General features: G+C 40.4%; 1 protein-coding gene across 1 annotated transcript in view; it reads left to right on the plus strand.

Annotated features, from left to right (window-relative positions):
- LOC143296598 (uncharacterized) overlaps window positions 1-19604 on the plus strand; it is a 66234-nt gene that overhangs the window by 39409 nt on the left and 7221 nt on the right. The window contains exons 21-31 of the mRNA XM_076608625.1: window positions 2850-2965; window positions 4154-4273; window positions 5402-5616; window positions 6189-6262; window positions 9652-9773; window positions 10304-10491; window positions 11084-11132; window positions 11614-11679; window positions 13495-13578; window positions 14861-14906; window positions 16449-18179. Of these exons, the coding sequence (XP_076464740.1) occupies window positions 2850-2965; window positions 4154-4273; window positions 5402-5616; window positions 6189-6262; window positions 9652-9773; window positions 10304-10491; window positions 11084-11132; window positions 11614-11679; window positions 13495-13578; window positions 14861-14906; window positions 16449-18179 (2811 nt within the window). The remainder of the gene's footprint in view (window positions 1-2849; window positions 2966-4153; window positions 4274-5401; window positions 5617-6188; window positions 6263-9651; window positions 9774-10303; window positions 10492-11083; window positions 11133-11613; window positions 11680-13494; window positions 13579-14860; window positions 14907-16448; window positions 18180-19604) is intronic.

The following is a 19604-nucleotide window of genomic DNA, read 5'->3' on the forward strand; positions in this document are numbered from 1 at the left end:
CATCCGACAACATGAAGGAGTCAGTCTCCAAGTAGCGGTCAGTGAAATGCCTGCAGTGCCTGTGGTACGTGCGAGCGGTGGCGGCGGCCGCAGCTGGTCCCGCTTTATTAATGACTGCGGAAAACATCGCTGTTGACCCGCCGATTGCAATTGAGGGCTGATCGGCGCGCGCTGGAGAGAGAGTTTTTGTGTTTTCTCCCACTTGAGGCAGTTCGCTGCACGGCGAGTGGTTGCACCTGCGACTCTGTGACTTACGGCACAGTCACTGGAACGGTACGGCGGCGCCGTTGGTTGTGGTATATCTGCTGCCTTCAGGGGTACTGGAAGGGGTGTCATCAGTACCTGTTGGTTCTTGAGGAATGCCAGAGTCACAGAAGGCAGTGATTTGGGGGGGAATAGAATCACTGTTTCAGCAACTAGCAGTGCGGCATTGCTGGGTGGGGGAGTGGGGGGTGGAGAAAAGAAATAAAAAGGCGCTCCATGCAGGTGCATGCAGACCGTCGTGGTTCAGCTTTCACATCTCTGTCCCGATTCTTTAGGGCACAATGGTTTTTACATAAACTGTTGCCATGGATGTGTCGCAGGAACCTCAGATGGACGCTAAGCTTCTCAGGCCAGGATTGCTGACATGCAGTGTTTTGACAGAAGCTTGCTTTTTGTTTTATTTTATTTTCTAAATACATAGCAGTTAAAATTAATTCACTGCCATTGTTCATCTGTACTTTAGCACATACTTCATACTTGGAAAAACTGTAAAATAACTTTCAGGTGCATGGACATTTAGACGTGCACAACTATGGATAAAGTTAATTCACCAGTGTAAAATTTTATCTCTTTTCTAAAATTGCAGACAATCATAGAAAACGAGAAATTGCTTGAAATGGAGTTATCTGGGGAAGATTTTTTTTTTTTTTTTTTTTTTTTTTACCAAGCAAAAATAAAAAAACAAATTGACACCAGAAAAAAAAGATAACCTAGCAGTCTTTTCAAAAGTTTTCTATAAGTTGTTTTTTTCCCCCAATTATTACTGTCAGCCATTTAGATATATTTCATGCCTTCAGTGGGGTAGCCAGTAAGTTACTGATTGGTCACAAATTTACGGCTCTGCAACAAATGAAGAAATATTTGCCAGTGAGAAGATTTTTTTTTCGATTTTTTTTTTCCATTGTATCATTTTCCCAGATTTCTGAGAAGATTCTACTGGGTCCTGTAGTAGAGAGGCAAGAAGCCATTCAAGAGGATTTCACGAGAGTCCAGCTGCTCAGCACAGTTTACAGCCAACAGTTGACAGTTTTGTGACTGTACACCTGGATCTTCTGTCAACATGGCCAGTTTGTTTGTCATGGGAGGAAGTAACTTCCGTGGTAATTTCTCCATGTACCAACTGCAGCCTCGAAGGTTTGTGCCAGACTTGCCTGTGCCTGCTTATGAGCAGTTTGGCTGTAAAGTTGTTCACCCATGTAAGACTGCGAATCCTTCACAGACAGCCTTCAGTATAGGTGGGGAGGACACAATGGCCTGGAGGTCAACAGAATCATTTCCTGTATCAGCAGACAACAGGAAAAAGCAACAAACGTTGGGAAGTTCAAATGTTTCCAGCCATAAGAATCTGATAACTATTTGTGGTACAGATAGGAGGGACAATAAAACCAAAAGCATTTTAGAGAACAGCACTGTGATTCCTGAAAATTGCACTCATCAACATTTTTCAAAACAAAACACAGGCTGTCAGACACTGAATGGCTGGCAGAAGGCAAGTAGCACTTCAAACTACACAGACTATGAGCTGTACAATCAGAATCACACCCCTTCACATTCCTTCTTTTCAAGGTCCAGCAATGTTCATACCTGCAAAACAAACAGGGACAAGATGGTCACCATGAGTGGATGTTGTTCAACTGACCTGGGCCATCAGTGTGAGATCCAAAACGCGCCAACTGTCGAACATGAATCATGGCTAGGCAGTGGCATGGAAAGACCTTACCACTCAGGAGAGAGCAACCATCACTGTTCATTCACAAAGGTTTGTGGAGTCTCTCCCCAGAAAGAAGTTTGTGTCTCTCGCTCCGGCAGTGTGTTTAAGAAAAGAGATCAATACTTCTCCTCCAACAGCAGTTCGATAAATCTGAATGTTCACGGAGTCTCTCTCCAAAGAGAAGCTTGTGTCTCATGCTCAAACAGAGTTTTAAAGAGAAAGGATCACTGCTGCTCCTTCAACACAACACAAAGCAGTTCAGTATCTCTGAATGTTCGTGGAGTCTCTCTCCAAAAAGAAGCTTATATTTCTCACTCGAACAGTGAGTTAAAGAGAAGAGATCACCTCAGCTCCTCTGATATGACTCCGAGCAATTTGATAACTGTCCCACCGGTAGTCACAAGGCAGCAAGAGACGCCAGTGATGAATGGTATGTGTCCCGTGTTTTCTTTAGTCATCTGTATTTTCGAATCTGTCCTGTATATATATATATATTTGTATCTCATTCTGTCTTTGCATCTCTATGCCTCTGTCTGTCTCTTTCTCTCCTTTTGTCTCTCCCTTACCCCATCATCTCTCTCACTTTCTTTCTGCCCACCACCCCCTACACCCCACTTCTCCCTAATGTTCAGAATCTCAGTTTTGATATTTACTTCCATATCTTTTTGAGGATGAGTGAAAACTTTGTTTTCTACTTTTTTGTATATATACTGTACCCCCACCCCCATCCCACAGCCCTATTGGTTTTGTTTGTTTTGTTTTTTTAAACCATTTTATTCTTTGGCCCCTCTTGGGCAAGGGCAGCATGTAAAAAGCCAGACAGACTTAGGTTTAACTTTCGTTGATAAAGATTTTTGTCTTGTCTTGTTTTCAGATGGGTGGCGGCTGACAGGGGTGGATGGAGGCCTTCAGAGTGGCATGCTGGCCTCCTCCCTGCCTGACCTGAGACGGGAGACCGTCGTCCTGTCCCAGCAACACCTGCCTGCCAAGGTTGGTCACCCTTTTACCCATGTCACAGAAAACTTCACATTCTATGTCACTGTGATTTGTTCATTCATTAAGGTATTTACTGTTGATATCTGCTATTTCAGTTGATATAGGTGTGTTCATCTCTAGTGTATTGTTGTATAGATTCTTTTGTGTGGTATATGATAATATATACACAATTTTTGTAAATCAAACTGAATGTTTTCCATGATGTGCTCTTTCTCTAGCAGAGGACCAGAAGTTTGTGTTTTGACTGTAAAATTTATATGTGGACTTTCTTTTCTATTTGTTTTGTTTGTTGTTGGTTTTCCAAGTGTCTTTGTATATATATTCATTATTTGTATTTGTATTTCTTTTTTATCACAACAGATTTCTCTGTGTGAAATTTGGGCAGCTCTCCCCAGGGAGAGCGTGTTGCTACACTACAGCGCCACCCATTTTTTTGTATTTTTTCTTGCATGCAGTTTCATTTGTTTTTCCTGTCAAAGTGGATTTTTCTACAGAATTTTGCCAGGAACAACCCTTTTGTTGCTGTGGTTTCTTTTATGTGTGCTAAGTGCATGCTGCACACAGGACCTCAGTTTATCGTCACATCCGAATGACTAGCGTCCAGACCACCACTCAGGGTCTAGTGGAGGGGGGAGAAAATATCGGCAGCTGAGCCATGATTCGAACCAGCGCGCTCAGATACTCTGACTTCCTAGGTGGATGCGTTACCTCTAGGCCATCATTCTACATATATGTATGTATCTGCGTACCTGTGTATATATCATGTATTGTGTGCTCATGCCTTCAATGATAGTTTTAGTTATATTAAAAGAAAATATAAAATAAATAGGTCAGTCACTCCAGGCCACCTGTATCCTCTCAGCTTGGTTTTAAAGGGGAAAGTTGTAGTTCTGTGCCTTGTGCATGTGAGTGAATGAGCATGGGAGAGAGGGAGAGAGAAAGAGAGATGTCTCTGTGTGTGTGAGCAATAAGAGTATGAGTTGGTGATATGGTGTGTTTTTATGTGTCAGTGTGTATGCACACAGATTGATTGCATGTATATGTGTGTGTCTGTAACTGTATGAAATTTCTAATCTTGTGTTTTGGTGGTCAGCTGGGCTTTAAGCACCAAAGATAACTGCCTGTAAGAAGAACTTTTTGAAAGGAATTTGTGACTTTCAATGATCATTTTGAATGTTTCAGAATATTCCAATCATCGATGATGATGATGAGATCAGTGTTGATGATGATGACGAAGATTTCTTCCCTGCATACCTGAAAGACAAATTGCCCAAGAATGAAAATGACTGCAGCTCCTCTGAGGTAAGTGGACACACACACAAGCAGGCGTGACTGACTACTCTTGTTTGCATGTTGGCTCATGTGTGCAAAGTGAGTGCATATATTCTGTCTGTCTGTCATGTGTGTGTGTTTGTGTGTGTGTCTATGGTAAACTTTAACACATTCAAAATTTGGCCTAAAAAAGAGAAAAGATTTTTTTCAACACATCCCAATTATAATGATAATGCATGGCCAGGAGGGGTACAGGATGCAATCAATGTGTCCTCAGTTATTTTACTGTTACATTTTATGTTTCTTTTTCTCTAAACTTCAGCACCTTTGTCTTATAAATTGATGCATTGATCAATAGCAGTCTATTAGTTAAGATTGTAACTTAATTCTGTTTAGTTGGCAAAGTTACATTGATGCATACATCTGCTAGAAGTGGCAAAATTCTGTTATGTAATTGGATATCAGTTTTGATATATTTTTGGATTTTTTAATTCAGTTGGAATGACGTATGAGCCATGAAGGCTTTATGTCTCTTGTTTTTAGTTATGTATTAATTGGTATTTTTGCCAAGCTGAAAGATAATGACAGCTATTAGGTGATGAGTCATATGATTGTTCTTCATCTGAGTATTACATTTCAGGCCATATTGAACACCTTCGTTCATTCCCAAAAGATGTTCTAAGCAATGACTCATCCTTTAGATCAAGAACTGAGAATCCCACAGGGCACATAACAGTGGACTCTTGGAAACAAGTGAGAAGAAAATACCAGAAATAATTCTTTTTCTTTATAAGTCATCCACCACAGCAAACCACATTAAAAATGTGTTAATGCAATATAGAATCACGACTGTCTTTGTAGATTACCTCAAAATGAATATGTATTAATGCAGTATAGAATCACGTCTTTCTTTGTACACTACCTCAAAATGAATATGTGTTAATGCTGTGTAGAATCAGTAACAGGATCATTTCTTATGATACTATGACAAAAATTGCCAAAAGATGGAATTCACCTCACCTCACAGACGCCTGTTGCCCTGTCTGGGACGTAGGCCACCAACAAGCACTCTTAGGCCATTCCTGTCCTGTGCCCTATGGAATTGAAAAGGATTATAAGAAAGAAAATAAACAAAATTGACAGGCAATTTTCCCACAGGTGGGAGGCAGAAGGAGAACGCTGAATGGTGACTCACTGGACGGGAGATTGGACAGGACGGGACTTCGTCGCTGCAGCAACCGCATGTCTGTGGGCAGTGAGGACCTGACCCACAGCACAGACTTTGAGGACATGGAGGACTCCGATGCCTGGCCTGATGCCAGCAGGGTTGTGTATCCACCCAGCAAACCCTATGTGGTGGAGCCTTGTGACTGGTATGTGTGTGTGTGTGTGTGTGTGTGTGTGTTTGAGTATGTGTGAGTGTTTGAGTATGTATGTGTGCATGTTTGTGTGTTTGAGAATGTGTGTGCGTGTGTGTGTTTGAGTATGTGTATGTGCGTGTGCGTGTATGAGTGTGTTTGTGTTGGCTGGAGAGAAAGAGGTAGAGAACATCTGTTGCCGATTGCCCAGCCGATGTTGAAGGACTGAACACATTTTGAAACATTCTGGAATCATGCAACCAAGGCACATTATTCTATAATCATCTATAGAACAAAGAGAAAGGGCGAATGACAGAAGAAATATGGAAAAACATATTTGTGATGTTGCATATATGAATATAGAAATTGATTCGGAGAGAGAATTTCATTTTATAAGCTATGATGGAATAGATTTCATAAAAGAAAAAATGGATGTGTAGCTCGATCGAATATTACATTGAGCATTTTTCTTTCATATTTTGATACATTAGCAAAATATGTTGAATCTATAGCATATATTTCTTTCATGTTTCATAAATGAACAAAATGTATTGATTTTTTAATGCTATTTTAAACCTGTGTTTCAGTACATACCAAGTGTTTGCCTCAGACGAAATCAGGGAGAAAACAAGACGAACTTCTAGTATCCAAGAAGATGAAGGTACATTTTTTTCATCATCAGAAAGTGGAAATCTTATTGCACATGTTTTTTTGTTTTTTTTTCTAATATTGCTCATGTTTTGCAAAAAGAACTTTCTTTTGAATTTACAGACACGTTCACACACAGCCTTGCATGCACATGCATACACACACACAGACACAGACACACACACACACACACACACATCTACACACACACACACACACACACACACACCCTCAAACCAACCCATACCAACCCACCCATCCTCCCATCCACACCTACCCACCCTGTCCCCACACTCACCCTCTCACACACTCACACATACACAGTACCACTCCCCCCCACTCCTCCCCTCTTCTCCTTACCCATACCCTCCCCCCCTCCCTACACACACACACACACACACACACACACACACACACACACACAAACACAAACACAAACACAGGGATGATGTGTGGGATATGTTTGTGCTTTGTATTAATGCAGTTAGTTTGTGTGGTTTATTGAACAGAGGGAATATCAGGCATGCCTACCTACCGTTACTGAGGGCCTGTATTTGTCCCGGAAAATTGATAGAATTGAAAGGGTGTCCCGGAAATACGGATATTTGCTGCCTGTCCCGGAAAATAAAAAAAAATCCGACCGTAACATTTTTCCCCCAAAAGTATTGAGTGGGTACAAGTGTACCCATAGATGGCTTTCTGACCATTGCCGAAGACACTTCTTTAATAAGACTTATGGAAACATGGGTGCAACTCTTCCGTCCTCAGACTGATTTTTGGTTTTGGTCAAAAACGGAACATCCGTTTTCTGGAAGAAAAAAAAAAGGAGGAGGAAGAAAAACACTGATGCGTTCGTGTTATGTAATTGATGGCCAGTAAGACCTGTCTGTAGTCAGTCCAAGACAGCAATGTACTGAATGGCTGTGCCCACCTTCCTCCCTTCCCAATATTCCTCCACCTCCACCTCACCCTTCCACTACCACCGACAGAGCTGTCAAAATCACTGCAGCGCTATTCCTGTTCCGGTCCCTTCACTACCCTCCCTCCCCTCCTGTTCTTTGATTGCTCTCTCTCACTGAGTCTCTGCCACCAGTGGTGAGAGGGGGTGTGGGGGTGGATAAAACCACACAGTCAATGATTGTGGCAAATTTGGCACTGAGCCATGACACTGACCACCTGCTCCAGCTGAGAATTCCTAATTGCTGTAATTGATATGACCAGTCACATACCCACCCCTCCTCCCTCCAGTCATCCCCCTTCCCCATTTCTTTCCTTAACCAACACACAAGCCTGTCAGCAGAACAGACGTTACAGCAGCAGAGACCAGATGGTCAGTTATATCAGTACAGTACAAACTTGTGTGATAAGTACATTTTCCTTGTAAACACACACACACACACACACACAAATTTGCCACCCTCGACTTCTAGACAGAAGGCCATGATAGCTCTCGGAGTTTAGACCTTGATCGTGTGTGTGTGTGTTGGCCTACTGGGCAAGTGAAAAACAGTAAATGTTGACCCCAGCAAGTAGAATTTTATTGGATCTGTCAGTGCCTGACACTGTTTCACAGTGCAAATGTTGGCTTTTCTTTTCAGCTCTGCATATTGCTGTTTCCAGTGGAGGTTAAAAAAAGACCATACTCTTGAGTTGGCCCAGGATGGTCAGCTGGGAGAAACTGAAACCAACAGTACTGATAGTGATGATATCAGTTTAATGTGAAATCTGCAAACTGAAATAAATAGTACTGATAGTGATGATATCAGTTTAATGTGAAATCTGCAAACTGAAATCAATAGTACTGATAGTGATGATATCAGTTTAATGTGAAATCTGCAAACTGAAATCAATAGTACTGATAGTGATGATATCAGTTTAATGTGAAATCTGCAAATTGAAATCAGTAGACTGTAGTACTGATAGTGACGATATCAGTTTAATGTGAAATCTGGAAAGTGAAATCAATAGTACTAATAATGATGATATCATTTTAATGTGAAATCTGCAAACTGAAATCAATAGCACTGATAGTGATGATATCAATTTAATGTGAAATCTGCAAACTGAAATCAATAGTACTGATAGTGATGATATCAGTTTATTGTTAAATCTGCAAACTGAAATCAATAGTGCTGATAGTGATGATAAATCTGCAAACTGAAATCAATAGTACTAATAGTGATGATATCAGTTTAATGTGAAATCTGCAAACTGAAATCAATAGTACTGGTAGTGATGATATCAGTTTAATGTGAAATCTGCAAACTTAAATCAGTAGTACTGATAGTGATGATAGCAATTTAATGTGAAATCTGCAAACTGAAATCAATAGTACTAATGGTGATGATATCAGTTTAATGTGAAATCTGCAAACTGAAATCAGTAGTACTAATAGTGATGACAGTTTAATGTGAAATCTGCAAACTGAAATCAGTAGTACTAATAGTGATGATATCAGTTTAATGTGAAATCTGCAAACTGAAATCAATAGTACTAATAGTGATGATATCAGTTTAATGTGAGATCTGCAAACTGAAATCAATAGTAGTAATAGTGATAATATCAATTAAATGTGAAATCTGCAATAGATTTATAATACAGGTGTATATGAGGAACTTGAGTCACAGCCTTGGACATGATTGCATGATGACACAGATCTTCAGGAAGGAACACTCTGAGAAGTAGCCGTTCATAAAGCCGGGGAGGAAAAGAGACACGAATGCGTTTTGCGACATCTGTCAGATGACAGATGTATGTTTCCTGGGATGTTCCTGAAAATATCACCCTGTCCTTGATTCTAATGTGTGTTGCTCCTGAAAAGCAAATTTGGGGGTAGGCATGCCTGGAATATGGACAAAGGTCAGAAAGAAAGTTATTTATGTGATGATAAACATAATCATGTTGGGCAAGGTTTGAGAGCCTGGTCATACAAACCAGTGCACTGGGCTTACAGACAAGATACAGATGATATGAATAAAAGTACATATAAAAGAAAGAATGCAGAACAAAAAATCCCAAGACAAAGAAGGGGAAAAAAAGATGTTAAATGTAATTAAATGTAAGAAAGTCAGGTGAATGGAAGACTAAACTTGTTAGATTACTTAGACTTTACTCAGTGATGTATGCTGCTGGCAAGTCGCACATTAAACCAAAGGTCACCTCATTCTGTGCTGCAAGATACACAAGAATTGCAAAGATGCTTGAATCTATACCAACAATTTATTTTTATATTTATTATTATTATAATTATTATCATCATCATAATCAGGAAAGACAATTATAAAGATGTAAAGAGAAAGAATGATGGTTGCACTATATATATTAGGACATAAGGAAATGAAAACACCCAAGAAAGTGAGGCAATTGTCAGGATAATGCCAACCAGCCATGTATGTTGTGCAGATGGTGACACAGGACCTCAGGCATCAGGGGAGGAGAATGATGAGGGCAGTGAGGTCCATGACGACATGTTTATCACTCGGTCATCTGTCAGTGATCCTGTTGGGCTTCACCCCCCTGATAAAGTGAGTGCCGGTGATAGGAGAATCAGTGGCTGGAGGGATTTTTTGTTTGCTGTTTTGATTTTTGTGTTGTTGTTTTTTCTCAGGTGATGTGTCCAAATCTGTCTTCTTTCTTTTGGTTCCAGTTTGAAGACGTGCAGTTTTATTTTGTGTCTGGCATAACCACTGTACAAGAGGAGACTGAACAGACTGTATCTCGCATCCATTGTGAGAGGGGATGCCAAACAAGGACCAAATCTTTGTCACTTGTGTCGTTTGATTTTGAAATTCAGGTCTGTCTCCTCTTGTCAAACTTCGCAGTGTGAACATCAGTGCTGTCTTGCACGACAACTGAAGATGATCATGATGATGAGAAGACAATGATGATGACAAGTTTTTTTGGTTGTTTTATTTTTGCCTCAGATACATACAAAACCATGGGCACATAGTATCACTCCTTTTTCCCCATTTCTTTACAGAAAAAAAGATAATATTTTTCACATGTTGATGAACGCTGATGAAGATGATGGTGACAGTGTTGCTGCCTTTGTCAGGAGCAGTTTGTGAAGGAGAACTTTGAGAGTGTCAGCTTCACGCCCGTGTCAATGGACAAGTTCGTCCAACAGGTGGCCTCCCTGGAACAGGCGGCCGACATCATGGGTCAGAAGAGTGGTCTCCCCTTCTCCCCGCGACTCAGTCTCTCCTCCAAGTTCCTGTCACGGTCACACTTTGTGGGAGTTCGGTGAGTGAGGCATGAAGATGTCACAATATCAGTAAAGAAGGGAGTGACTTGTGGACTTTGGTGGAGGGGGTATTCTGTGCCAGTATGTTACTTGCACAAGTAATTTCCTTGTATAGGTGCAATGGCTGAATGTTCACGATTTGCATGGTCTGTCTATTTATTACATTGTCTGTCATCAAACGGCTGTATGCACTGACATGCTCAAACTGACCTGAGCTGAAATTTATTATATGCCCTAGTTTGAGGCAAATTTGGTGTTGAGTTTTACTTATTTAATGAATGACAGTGATCAGAGATTTCAAAGAAACTAGAGTCATCATTTGCTCAGAGGAATATTTATCAATGGTGAGTAAACTGGGACGAAAGCTTCAAGCATTGGAGATAGTGGGATTGAATCTGGATAAGAGGAGATTTTTTACGTGTTTTTGGGTTGGTTGGCTGTTGTAATCAGTAGCCTGTCTGCTTTCATTTGCGATTACTGTCATACAAGATATCACGTTGAGAGTGCCCTTCTGTGTGATTTGGGGGCTGATTAATGATAATTCAAGTCTGAGCCAGCTTCCATTCTGCCATCTTGCATTTTCTGTTCAAGGTCTGGAGCAAAGTTAGGTACAAGACGGAACATTGACAACCCTGCTAACGTGAGTAAATCCTTTTACACTTCTCCAGTATGTGTATTTAGTTTAAAGCTCTGTGCATGTACTTTGCTTGCAAAAGCAGACTGTATGAAATACAAATATTTATCATTTTGATATATTTTCAGCTCAGGATTCACTCTTTGAAAAGAAAGACGCATGTAAGCTAGTGCAACATGCTCTTTGAGAAATGAATTATTCATTGGAAGCTTTATTATATACTGCAAAAGATGTATACTGCTTTTTGTTTCAGTGTATATCATGCTTTCATCAGGGAGAAAGGGGACAGTTTACTTTATTCATTCATTCACACATTCATTCATGTCTGATTAGTTTAGCAGTGGCATGTTTCCTACCATAATCCCTTGCCTCAGTTTTCAGTAAAAAAAACAACTGAAAGTAGTCATGGTGGATGATCGTCTGCTGTATGTGAGAGGTGTGTCCTGTTTGCATGCTGCTTGTTCACCTTCCCCCTTGCTTTCCACAGCATGTGCCTACATCCACCTGTCAGCTGGCTCGCTCCGTGCAAGATGTGCGCAACTGTCTGGCCGCTGTGAGTCATCCTCTCTGCTTTTCCTTTCTGTTTGTTTGGAGGCTTGGGGCAGCAGTGACAGAAGAGGAAGGGAGTGTCTTTAATTCCAGGAAAACTTTTTTTTCTTTTTTTTTTCGAAGGAAAGAAATCACTGTCATATCTTTGTGCTTATTGAACAGTTACAGAGAACATCATATTGCAGACCTGGCAGCTTCTGAGTCATCCTGACATTTGTTTCAAAGGTTTACTATTGTCCAATTCAGGGATGTTAAATAGCAGATTTTTCCCCTTTTGATCGTGAAAACTTAACAGTAAACTGCCATAATTACTTGTTTCTGTAATGAGGAGTTAGTTAAACAAATCAGAAGTGTCTTCATGCTTATATGAGGCCATAATTACTTGCAGACCTGGCAGCTTCTGAGTCATCCTGACATTTGTTTCAAAGGTTTACTATTGTCCAATTCAGGGATGTTAAACAGCATATATTTCCCCCTTTTGATCATGAAAACTTAACAGTAAGCTGCCATAATTACTTGTTTCTATAATGAGGAGTTAGTTAAACAAATCAGAAGTGTCTGCATGCTTATATGAGGCCATAATTACTTGTTTCTATAATGAGGAGTGAGTTGAACAAATCAGAATTGTCAGCATGCGTGTATGATGCTGGAAGCTTATTCCAGTGGGTTGTCACTTTTTTATGATCTACATTCCAAAGGATGATTTTTACAGCAGTTTGAGAAAACATATGCCCCAGAATTTCTTGTTACTCACCTTTCAGGGAGTGGAGAAAAATATGCTCCTGTCCTAGTTCAGGAAACAAGGTTTGACCTTTCATTAATTAAAGGTTCAGTTGTATTATCCCATGCCCCTCTTTTTGCCAGTCCCAGTTGAAAGGTCTCAAGTGCTCAGCACTGGACATATTTCGCATTGTTTCAGTGATCATGTTGCTTTCCAATGATCAAACTCAGTAGCAGCTGACTGGCATTTGAAATAGAAATGATGTAGCATTACTCCATTCTGCAATATATGGCAGTACCAGAACTGAACTGGGTAGCTGACCGAACTTCACTCTTTCCTGCTCTTACATACTGTCTGTCTCTGTGTGTGTGTCTTTTCTTCCTGTGTCTGTCTTTCTCTAATCTCTGTCTGGTTGTCTCCTCATCTCTTTTCATGATGCTACAGATTGTTTGTTGTTCAATTTGCTTGTTTCTTTTTATTTATAATTGTTTGGTTGAATTTTTTGTGTATCTGCTGCTTCACAAGTGTATGTAAGGTTTGCATCTTCATGAGTCATACTTTCATTGTCCATTAGAAAAATGCTGTTTAAAATCTAACATTTTCTTCTCTAGTATATGCATGGCACACATGAGAAATGATAAATATGTCATTGACTAAAAAAAAAAGCATGCACATAAGAATCTGAAAGACAAATGGAATATTGCGATAACAGCTCTTGTGCTTGCCACTCTCTTGCATGCACGTCTTTACTGTAATGTGGTACAACATAGAATTTTATTATTTGCTCTATATGTGTGTCTGTATGCATATCTGTTTATGTAGGTGTGAGATATAAGTTCTTTTCATATATTTTGCATAGTCAGAAAACATACCAGTACTCCATTTTTCACCCAAATATAACCCAAAATTTCAGTTGTCATTGTTTTGTTTTCAGAAAATGGTTACACAAATTTGGGTTGATTCGTCTGGATAATTGAAACTTGTTTGTAAGGTTTGGTAAACTTTTGTCATGATGTTGTTGTCTCTTTAGCATATGCCAGGCATTGCCTAAATTTATTCAAATCTATAAATAAAGGTGATAGTTAATTTTTGACACAGATGAACTGGCGTACTGGCGGCTTGCTGCACGAATCTCCAGAGAAGGAGGACCCACCTTCTCCTCCAACTAAACTGGAAAACAAGGTGAGTATGTAATGCACCATCAGGACAGCAAAGGAGGCAGCTATTGTCCTGTCTGGGCTACAATTAGATCATAATGTTGCCATAGTTACATGCCCACTCTCTCAACCAAGAAGGATTTAGGACAGTAGAGGTGACAACTGCGCTGTCCTATCTGTGCTAGAATTTGATTATTGTGGAGTGTCTTGCCCTAATTACATGTTAACCCACTCTCTTGGCCAAGAGGGATTTAGGATAGTGTTTGGATGGTTCCCAAAGGCCAACTAGCCCCTAAGGCTGCCACTAAGAGCCTGCGCAGTCTTGCCTCCAGGTTTTGAAAGTTACAGTCTTTCACATAAGACTAAATTGTAAACTATTTCCCATTGCATTGGAGAAACCATTGATCATACAGCTTTCATTTTGCTGTTAGCCCAGTTGTAAGCTTATGTCTGTCCCTCATATAAGCTAAGCGTTGAGCCAGAATTATACTGCCGTGTTATGTCATTATTGTTCTTTAATTATCTTTCTCTCTTTTTTTGTCTTGTTCTTGGATGTTTCCAAGACTGAAACATGTGAGGGAGCAGGCAGATTAACCAGTCAAGTATATAGTACAACAACAGTACTGGGGGGGTGGGATTTCATGTTTTACTTATCTTGCCCTCTGCTTATTTACTGTTATACATGTGAAAGGCTAAGCTACTTGTAATGAAACCATCGTCAACAGGAATGATATGAGAACAAGAAGTTACTCCCCTTCCTACATTGTCCTTCATCTCTTGCTGTTTCTTTACTCTTGAAATCCTCATGTGCTCAGAATGTGAGTCCAGTAAGTGTGTGTGAGGGGGCTTGCAGGGGTGTGCACATGCATGCATGCATAAATGTATGTGTGTAGTTTATGTGTGAGAAAAGAGAGTGTGGGAATTAGGATGACAGTAGGTTCTGTCTGTGATGCTATAATCCTCAGTTCCCATCATCACCACATGACTGGAATTTTGTGTGCTCTGTATGCAAGCTAAGAGTACAGTGTTTACCAAGTGTGACAAAAACTTTGTTGCAAGCAAACGAAAATCTCCAGTCTCCAAAAAAGCTTGTGTATGCAAGATGCATGTGAATTTTTATTTCAGTGTGCACCAGATTAAGAAAGTGGTTAGTAATTATGTGTCTTAAGGTCACTGCTCCATGTAATGCATTTGCATTATACAATAGTAGGTTCACATGTGAAAATTTCAGTGATAATTTATTTGACATCATGAAAAAAAAAAAGCTTGTGTGCACAAATCAGAGGCATGTGTATGTTTATTTTCAGGAACCCAGTTTTTCAACACCAGTCTCCTCTTCACACGGCAGTCTAGGTAAACAGAACTTATGTGGAATTTCTTGCTCAGTGAAAGTTTACCATTATTTTATTGATTACATTTTTTGTGGGTTTTTTTGTTTTGTTTTTTGTGCTGATCATGTGTTCCCCTTCCTCCCTTTTTTTTCAATAAGCATGGATTTTATTTTTTTCTATTTCATTGCCGGACAGCTGAATCATGAAGCTTTATTGAGATTGCTATGCAGTTTTCGAACATTGACATTGTGCATTATCTTAAGAAATGATGTCGCAAACCTGTCAGCATGGATTGTCTTGTCAGCATTTTGTTTGCAAGTGTTTGCTGAGTGCTTGCCAACATTCAGGATCTGGAGCATGTGTGTTATTTTATATATTTGATTGATATGAATGATGTGAAGTGCGCATATGCAATTATCAGAACACCTTTGCGTTATATGTATCTTTTATAATTTGATATATCAGGAACATTATTTTCACTTTGAATATTTCTTTTATTGAAGCTGTTTGAATTTTGGCTGACTCGCTTTATCAAAAGATGTCTGTGGGCTGTTTTCTGTTTCTCTTTTCTATATATATTTTTTTTCTTTCAGTTTGAACATGAATAAGGGAACAGCAAAGCATTTTGAAAAGTATGAGTGTTCAGTGTTAACCAGTGCAGCAGATGCATTTCAAAACATAACATTGAGGACATAGTGGGCAAAGATTAGTTTTTAAGCATTTACAGAATTAAGGTGTGGGATATTGTGGAAACTTGTCAGATAAAAAAAGAACAAAGAATGAGCAGGTTCATTTTTCTGCAGTACAAAAGAGATGTGAACTGAGAAGTTCATTTCAGGAAGAGAGGATTTAGCATTCCCATTGAGTTCATGTTGTGCAAAAGAATGAAGCAAAATGATATGTTGAACTGAAAGATCCTGAGCACAAGGAGCACCATAGCACAGTCAGACTGCCTTGTTCTTTTATATTTTTTAATGTTTGCGTTTGTGCGCATTTGTGTTTTTAAATGATAGTGTGTGCACACGTGCATTTAATGTGGGAGTGTATGTGTATGTGCATACATGCAACCAGAAAAGCACAATTGCAGCATTCTGTAGTGTTACTGCTAGTGTTGGATGGTTTTAGCAGTGTGGGGAGAGCATTGCTGCAGTGTGATTGTCATGGTGTGGTGGTGTGTATGCTGCATTGTGATTGTCATGGTGTGTTGGTGTGTATGCTGCATTGTGATTGTCATGGTGTGGTGGTGTGTATGCTGCATTGTGATTGTCATGGTGTGGTGGTGTGTATGCTGCATTGTGATTGTCATGGTGTGGTGGTGTGTATGCTGCATTGTGATTGTCATGGTGTGGTGGTGTGATGCTGCATTGTGATTGTCATGGTGTGGTGGTGTGATGCTGCATTGTGATTGTCATGGTGTGGTGGTGTGTATGCTGCAGTGTGATTGTCATGGTGTGGTGGTGTGTATGCTGCATTGTGATGCTGCTGCATTGTGATTGTCATGGTGTGGTGGTGTGTATGCTGCATTGTGATTGTCATGGTGTGGTGGTGTGATGCTGTTTGCCAGGAGTTTCTGGATCCCCCCCGTCACCACGGACTCTGCATCATTTTGAGGCTCACCTCCCCCTCTCCCACCACCCCGTCAGAGAAAAGACTCCCCTCCCTACAATCCCCCTCCCTCGCACATTGACCAGTTTGAAAAAGAAGGCTGGTCGTTTATCAGATTCCCCTGTCAGGGACAAAAATTGCCCTACTGTTAGAATCACAGCCCAGGAAGGAGAGGGTAATAGCAACAGTGAATCCCCCATTCATTCCTGTACCCAGAAGCAGCTCTCTTCACTCAGACTTTCAAGGAGTCAGATCCCTCCATTAACCCCTCCTGTTGATGATACAACTTTTGTCAAAACCAGTGAAATCAAGAGGTCCCAGTCCCCATGTTGTTTGGAGACATTGCAGGGCAGTGCTTCATCCTCTCCACAGTCACCTCAGTTTATCAGGTCTCCCAGTTCAAAACCTGGTCCTCCATCAGTTGAAGATCCAGTTCAGGCACCCAAGATAAACCGATCCTATGTGATAGCCAGGTCACCTCAGTCCTCCCGGTCATCATCTCTGCCGTCAAACTCCACATCTCAAGATCCTCCGTCGTCTCCTTTAACTCCAGTTGGTGCTCCTGTGCCTCAGTGCTCTGAGACGTCCATGTCGGCTGAAGTGACAAAACCAGGACAGTCAGCACAACTGTCATACACCCCAGAACCACATACGTCCTTGTTTTCTCTCAGGTCTTGTGATAATTCTAGTGTGCCAGCTGATCCTGCCTCCCCTGCACTGTCCCAGACACTGGTGAAGTCAAGTGATCCTGCTGCAGAAATACACAGCTCTGTGCCATCTTCTGCCAACAGCTGTCCCACATCTCCTGTTCGTAGCACTTCTCAATCTCTGTGTCTGGAACATGACAGGACTCACAGAGAGAAGAAAGGGGCAGCTGAAAACACACCAAACTTGTCGGGAAGATCCGAGAGTCCTCAGATGTCAGCCATATGGCCAGGGAGAAGTGCTAGTCCGCAGTGCTCACATATGTTGTCTGAAAGAAGTGTGACACCAAAGGTTTCACCTTCGCAGTCAGAGACTGAGAGTCCTCAAGATGTAAGCCCTGAATCATCAGACATGCTGTCAGATGAAAGTGGAAGTCATGAGTTCCCACGCTCAAAGTCTGAAAAAAGTGAGTTATCCCAGTCCTCACTCTTGCAATCTAACAAACTTGCATGTTCAGAATTGTCAGACTCACAGCTTCAGGAATGTAGAAGTCCCCACTTACAGCATGAACCACACAAAAATCTGCTCTCAAATCCATCACAGTCTGAGAAACAAGAAAATCCCCAGTCTGTACCCTCACAGTCTGAGAAAGAAAACAAAACCCAGCCCTTAACCCCACAGTCTGAGAAGCAAGAAACCCCCCAGTCCTTCTCTTTACTATCTGTAAAACCAGCAAGTCATCGAACCTTACCCCAAGTGCCTGAAAAACAAAAGAATCTCCGGCCCTTGCCATTACAGTCTGAGGAAAGCATGTGTTCAGATTCCCCAGACATAGCACTGGAGAGGAATGAAAGTCCACATTTCCAGCACTTGTACCCTGAACAGTGGGAAAGCCCCCAGTTCCCAGTGTGTAGCACCCATCGTTATCCAAACCAACCCCCCTCTGCCCTGTCCCCTGCTAGTGCTGATGGGGACTTGGTCCCTGCTTCATGTCTTGCCCTGTCCCCTCGCCATCAGCAGTGGGGATCTGAACTGGCTGCAGATGGTAAAGTTTCCCCTGTATTGCTTTGTATCGTGCATGCTTCCTTGTATTAAAGCTCTTTTTTCCCCCATTTGTTCAGCTCCGTCTGTTGTCTGCTTTGCATGTAACTATTGGTAGTTTGCAGAGTGTTGGTGTAACTGTCATTGGATTATGGTGGCTGTACTTCCCTTGATGTCGTTGCTTGTTATGTGGCTAGCTTGTTTGGGTTCGTCTATATCTTGTGTTTAAAGGAGTGCCAGATATGCTTTTTCTTTCTTTCGCTTTAACTACTGAAAGTTGTGCTTTGCCTTTTTTTTTTTTTCTCTCTCTTTTTTTATTTGTCTTTGACTACGTACTGTATCCTCGTAGCTTTTTTGAATATCTTTAGTATTCTGTTCACCATAATGTATTGCGCTAACAATTTGTTTGTTTTTTCCCTCCAAATTTCCATTAATCATTCTGTATTTCATTGTTTTGATATCTTGTTATATCTTTGAAACATTATTTCTTTGAGGCAGAGAGTCAGCCCAGGAATTTTGCTGCATTTGTGTGTGTGTGTTTTTGTTTTTGTTTCGTGTGTGTCCTGAATTATCTAGAATTTAATCATTCTATTCTGTGTTCCAGTTTCATTTCCAGCTTTTAAGAAACAGTGTTTCTGGATATAGATAATGTTGTGAGAGTTGCATTGCATCAAAAATTGAAATAGATGGACATATAGGCAGTTGATAACAAATTGAGCTATTTTATTTTTATCCCAAATTTATGTAATATAATGCACACTGTTATGCCAGTTTTCTTAACCTTTTTCGTTACAGTACCTGGTAAATGAGTCACATTGGAGGGAGATTATTTATGCATAATTCTTTTTATTATGTTAACTGCAGTCAGTAGCCTGTGAAAAATACATGGTATTTATAGATGTTTTTACCTTGCATTTTAACACATCAAGTGTGATTAACCCAATACAATACTGTTCACATCTTGTAGTAGACTGCACTTAGAAGATGAAGATTAAGATATATGTATGAAAAAATAATTTCTTAAAGTCAGAGCAAGTTGAGCATTTACTTTGTATACTGAAAGCAAAAATTGGAGTATTATTTACATTTAATGCAACAGAGTTGCTTTATTTCCAGGATAGTAAGAGGAATGGGGAAATACCCCTTATCCTAGGAACAGCTGATTTGTGATGTAAAAGAAGTATAACATGTGTCTGACTTTTACAGACGTATGTAAATGATCTTTTCTAAGTCACAGCATAGAGTTAAGTTTAACAGCATGTAGGCTTTCACTCTTAACTCAATATGGGTGAATAGTTCTCTCCCTTGCTTTTCCCTATAGACGACCCATTTGTTAGGGTTAGGAAAAAAATCACAAAAAATACAAAACCTAAACTAACTGAATGAAACTCACTGTACTTGACCCACTGACCCCTCTCCTCATGTCGTG

This window comes from Babylonia areolata, chromosome 21 (genome assembly GCF_041734735.1).
Source record: "Babylonia areolata isolate BAREFJ2019XMU chromosome 21, ASM4173473v1, whole genome shotgun sequence".
Classification (NCBI taxonomy): Eukaryota; Metazoa; Mollusca; class Gastropoda; order Neogastropoda; family Buccinidae; genus Babylonia; species Babylonia areolata.